Source organism: Lycium ferocissimum, chromosome 8 (genome assembly GCF_029784015.1).
Source record: "Lycium ferocissimum isolate CSIRO_LF1 chromosome 8, AGI_CSIRO_Lferr_CH_V1, whole genome shotgun sequence".
NCBI lineage: Eukaryota > Viridiplantae > Streptophyta > Magnoliopsida > Solanales > Solanaceae > Lycium > Lycium ferocissimum.
The window spans coordinates 34,241,095-34,245,577 of record NC_081349.1 but is presented as its reverse complement, the minus strand read 5'-3'; the positions used below and the strand labels follow the sequence as shown (position 1 = coordinate 34,245,577).

The 4,483-nt window shown below is 38.0% G+C and overlaps 1 protein-coding gene across 3 annotated transcripts; it reads left to right on the top strand.

The window, feature by feature from the left end:
* Positions 1-268: 268 nt before the first annotated feature.
* On the top strand, positions 269-3,623 carry LOC132068191 (ankyrin repeat-containing protein At5g02620-like). Of its 3 annotated transcripts, XM_059461698.1 has the most exons (4): positions 269-747; positions 1,106-1,141; positions 1,509-2,071; positions 2,728-3,623. In XM_059461698.1, the coding sequence occupies exons 1-4, from the start codon at positions 573-575 to the stop codon at positions 3,394-3,396; spliced, it is 1,443 nt and encodes a 480-aa protein (XP_059317681.1). In that variant the 5' UTR covers positions 269-572; the 3' UTR covers positions 3,397-3,623. The 3 variants fall into 3 exon arrangements, with proteins under 3 accessions (XP_059317681.1, XP_059317683.1, XP_059317682.1); XM_059461700.1 differs by lacking the exon at positions 1,106-1,141 and having other exon boundaries at positions 269-705; positions 1,512-2,071; XM_059461699.1 differs by lacking the exon at positions 1,106-1,141.
* The last annotated feature ends 860 nt before the right edge of the window (positions 3,624-4,483 follow it).

Here is a 4,483-nt window from a genome sequence, read left to right as displayed (position 1 = left end):
GGTGTTGGGGGTGGGGGTGGGTGGTGGTGGGGTGGATGAGAAAAAAATTCTGATTTTTTGTAAAAGTTAAATAAAATATATGAAATAGAAAATTTGAAAAGGGGTGGGTGGGTGGGAGGAGAGCGGTGGCGTGGGGTTGGGGTGGGTGGTAGTGTGGGGTAGGGTGGGTGAAGATGAAGTGGTTGGAGGGTGGTGGTTGGGTGGGGGTGGGTGGGTGTGGGGATTGGTGTGGTATGGGGTGGTGGGGTTGGGGTGGGGTTAGTGGGGCATGGGTGGTATTTTTCGAAAAATGTTTTCTACCAACCAATCGAACATGAAAATAAGTAGAAATTAACTTATTTTCCAAGAACACAATTTCCTCCATACCGAACACACCCTTAATGAATCCTCCTTTTCGATTCTTGGCTTTACCACTGGTTTCTCCATTTTAGGACTTGTTGCTTCTTCTATATTGTAGGTCATGCCTTAACCTTGTTAAAAAGCGGAGTAGGCTATCTGCTGGCATATCTTTTACGATTTTGCTTCTTTTTTTTCTTCCTAACTGAGGCTTGGTTCAATTTGCTAGTGGTCAAATGCTGAGTTACTTTAATCTTACAGATTTGGCCCTGTTGATTGCTAAAAAGTATGATTATTTGGTCGATGAACGAGATGCAGATGGAATGACTGCTCTTCAACTTCTTGCATGCAACCGACAAGCATTTGGAAGTGGAGAGAATTATAGTTTTATCAAGAGATCCATTTACACTCGTACGATACTCTACTTGCTACACTGGCATAATCTAAATATTTACACAGCTAGGGATGATTTGTACTGATGGAATACTTGAACTCCACCTAGTGGTTGAATTTTTCGAGACATCATAGCTTGTTCTACTTTTTGTCTTAGATTGTATCAATGAATATAATGATGCACTCAACAGTAAGTTGTTTCCATATTTGGGATTAAGTTTTGTCAGTTTCATTATCTGAATCGATCTAACAAGAATTTAGGTTAATTAGTAGACTCTACATGACTACATTGTTATGGTACTTGTGATATTTTAATACTACCATTTTCCTATGAAGAGGTGTCTTCCATGCTCTAAGAATATTGTTAATTACTTAGGTCTTTCAACTGAACATAAGGCTACAGAGAGGGAAGGTAATACTCCATATACCCTATATATTTAAGAACTTTAGAATATAGCCTTTTATGTTTCTTCTGGAATAACAAGGCATTCATCACTCCAGTGACGGATCTAGGACAGGTTCAAATACACCATTGCTTTTTGCTAAAACATTTGTATACATATACAAAAAGAATTTAAACCGTTACATGTAATAAGACCATGCTCATTTTAAACCTACTGGCTAGAGATCATAGATTTGTCTCTTGCAATTATTTCACTGACACACGCTACTTCTTTCAGTCTATTTCACGTCTGCAAGAAGCACCTTATCAACATTACTCATCAAATCTTTTCTTTTTTCTTTTTTCCTTTCTTTTTTCTTTTGTCTTTTTACTTCAGAAGCTCAAAAACGTTATAGAGTGCCTATGGTGGAGTCCATGCGTCAGCAAAAGCAGAGACATGAATCAGTTCTTGAACTTGCAAAGTTCTTGATAGCAAAGGATACTTCTTGGGAGCATTCAGAGTCTGCATTAAATAAGGTCGAACCTCGATATCACAAATATAGACTAATGTCAGATGTTTCAAAAGGCCAAGAAAAAGAGGATCAACGTGGTGTTGCACAAGAAGGACAAGCTGTTACAAAAGTGGCTGAGTCACCATTGATCTTAGCAACCAAATCAGGTTGCACGGAAATTGTGGAGGAGATATTGAAAACGTATCCTCAAGCTGTGGAATATATTGACAGTCAAGGTCGTAACATTTTGCACGTCGCGATCAAGTACCGCCAGATGCAAATCTTTGACATAGTTGAGAAAATGGATATGCCAATGAGGAGACTCAAGAGAAAAATCACTCATAAGGGAAATTCCATATTGCACATGGTTGGTATAAAAGAGGACCCCGAAATTGCAGATATGAGAAGCCCTGCTCTTCTGTTGCAAGAGAATTTGCTCTTATTTGAGGTAAACTTAATACTTGATTCCCCTTTCAAAATGATGTCAAATGTCAAGGATTTTTAAGTCATTTAATTTAAGTTTATTAGCATCTTAAAGTGTGTAAATAATCTCATTTGAAAACTTAATTTGCCACAGAGAACACTTCTCTTTATTTAACTTTCTTTATGCCTTTCATGTGGAGTAGATTCTTTTTTGCATGGGCTAAATCTTCTAATTCTTGAGTCCCACATCGGTGGGATGAGGAGAAATTGATCTCTTTATATGGTCTTTGGCAATCCTCACCTCATGAGCTAGCTTTTGGGGTTGAGTTAGGCCGAAGATCTATTTCTTTTATCACATGGTTTCCGATGTTGGGCCTCCCGTCTTATATTGTGTCCACATCCATTCCGAGATATAGAGTTCCACATTTGTGGGATAAGGGACTTTGGTCTATTTATATGGTCTTGAGAAATGCTCCCTTCACGATCTAGCTTTGGGGTTGAGTTAGGTTTAAGATTCATTTCTTTATCACTATTGATAGGTGATACTGAGACTGACACCCAGGACATTCTGTTTGTGCTAATATCATATTGAATAGCATGAACTACCTTATTCTTACACTTCTATTTCTTTAGTTATGTCTTAGCATGGTATATGACTTAGTAGTTTTACTGTCCCTGCAGCGTGTGAAAAATGTCTGCTCAGATGATTTTTTCGAAATTATTAACAAAGATGGAAAGACGGCAGAAGAGTTATTCACTAAAGCAAATGCTAAACTTCGTTCAGAAGCAAAAGACTGGCTTAAACGCACTGCGGAGAACTGTACAATAGTTGCTGTGCTCATTGCAACAGTGGCTTTTGCAGCAGCCTATACTATTCCAGGTGGTCCAAATCAAAGCACTGGTTATCCCGTCCTCATGGACCATCCATTCTTCGTGATTTTCACCATTGGAGATGTGCTCTCCATTACCTTTGCTTTGACCTCAATGATCACCTTTCTCTCAATTCTTACCTCTTCATTTCTGATGCATGAATTCAGGCGGTCGCTTTCTGAGAAGTTAATTCTGGGGTTTACCCTCTTGATTCTTTCTGTGTCGATGATGATGTTAGCATTCGCGTCGACTATAATCTTGATGATTCACTATAAGGAAAGGTGGACAAAAATTGCTTTATCTTCCATGGCATTCCTACCTGTGACCATCTTTGCAGTTTCATATTTTCCTCTGTATGTGTCATTATGGAAGAACTTCAACTACTCATTAAGGAAATTAGCCAGGGCTTTTCCTAGGTGCAAGACTATATCAGGAAGGCCACGCGATTCCCCTTTGCCAAGCTCTTCCAGTCTCCATTAGTCTGAATCTACTAAATTTGGCATTTCCACATCCTATTATTAGTAACAAAATATGTGATAGTTGTTGTGTTTGATACATAAAGGGGCTTTAGTCCAACCAAGAATCTTCACAGTAGTCTTTGTATCCTTGAAATGTATTCTAGTAGTAGGGGTGTGTTCCCAATGAATGTATGTTTGTCAAGTTCTCTTCTTATTGAAGCATATATGAGAGTTGTCAAGTTTAATATCTATGCCAAACTCACTTTGATTTGGCTTTCTTGGAACTTACTATGCTTTCTATGTGAGCTGCATTTTCTAAACTATGAACCTCGAATGTTGCAGATCGTTATATGTTGTAACGATCTGCAAACGTTCGAGGTTACATCTGCAACATTCGAGGCTCATAGTCCGAGAAATGAGCCCAAAAAAAAAAAAAAGTAAGAAAAAAGGTTACACTTGTGGAACGAATTGATAGGCTGCGATAATCAGGCCATGTGCACGAACAACCTTTTGTCAATTATGGAAAGTGAATGTAGTTTCGTTTAGTACGTGATTGTTTCACGCCTCACAATGCTTAATTCTCTCACCCTTACTTGGGAAAGGTCATAAATAAAAATTAGATTTTTCAATGCATCAATATATAAAAGAGCAATAGAACTTAATTACATTAAAGGGGCATTGAATTGCCTAGCCAGACGAACAGTTGAGACATGAAATTACAATAGCTCAAATGAAAGGATACATTTAACAAAAAGTACTAAACCATATATAGTTCAATACAACTTGCCCACAACAAAGATATATACAATGTTCTTGAAAATAAGAAATAGACTCTGCAACAAGACGTTAGATATTTACTAAACTAATATCTTCCTCAACAAGAGGAGAAAGCACTTATGAGAAATAGAGCTTTGAAATCATCTTGAAGCTTCAAACACTAACAACATAATGGATAAAAAGGACTAAAATAGCAGAAGACCACTCAAAAGCAAAGAGCTTGATAAAAGGCATTAGAGTTGAAGAACCAGAATAGTAGTAAGGTGGGGGAGGTCCATAGTTATTATACTGTGGGCAGCACGGCGTAACAGGCTGAGCTGGCGGACAATTTG

Bases quoted from the DNA above. Each gene is read 5' to 3' on its own strand.
- LOC132068191 (XM_059461698.1), top strand. From the start codon at position 573: ATGCTGAGTTACTTTAATCTTACAGATTTGGCCCTGTTGATTGCTAAA. The intron at 748-1,105 runs GTACGATACTCT...TTAATTACTTAG, and splicing joins CAAGAGATCCATTTACACTC to GTCTTTCAACTGAACATAAG. The intron at 1,142-1,508 runs GTAATACTCCAT...TTTTTACTTCAG, and splicing joins TAAGGCTACAGAGAGGGAAG to AAGCTCAAAAACGTTATAGA.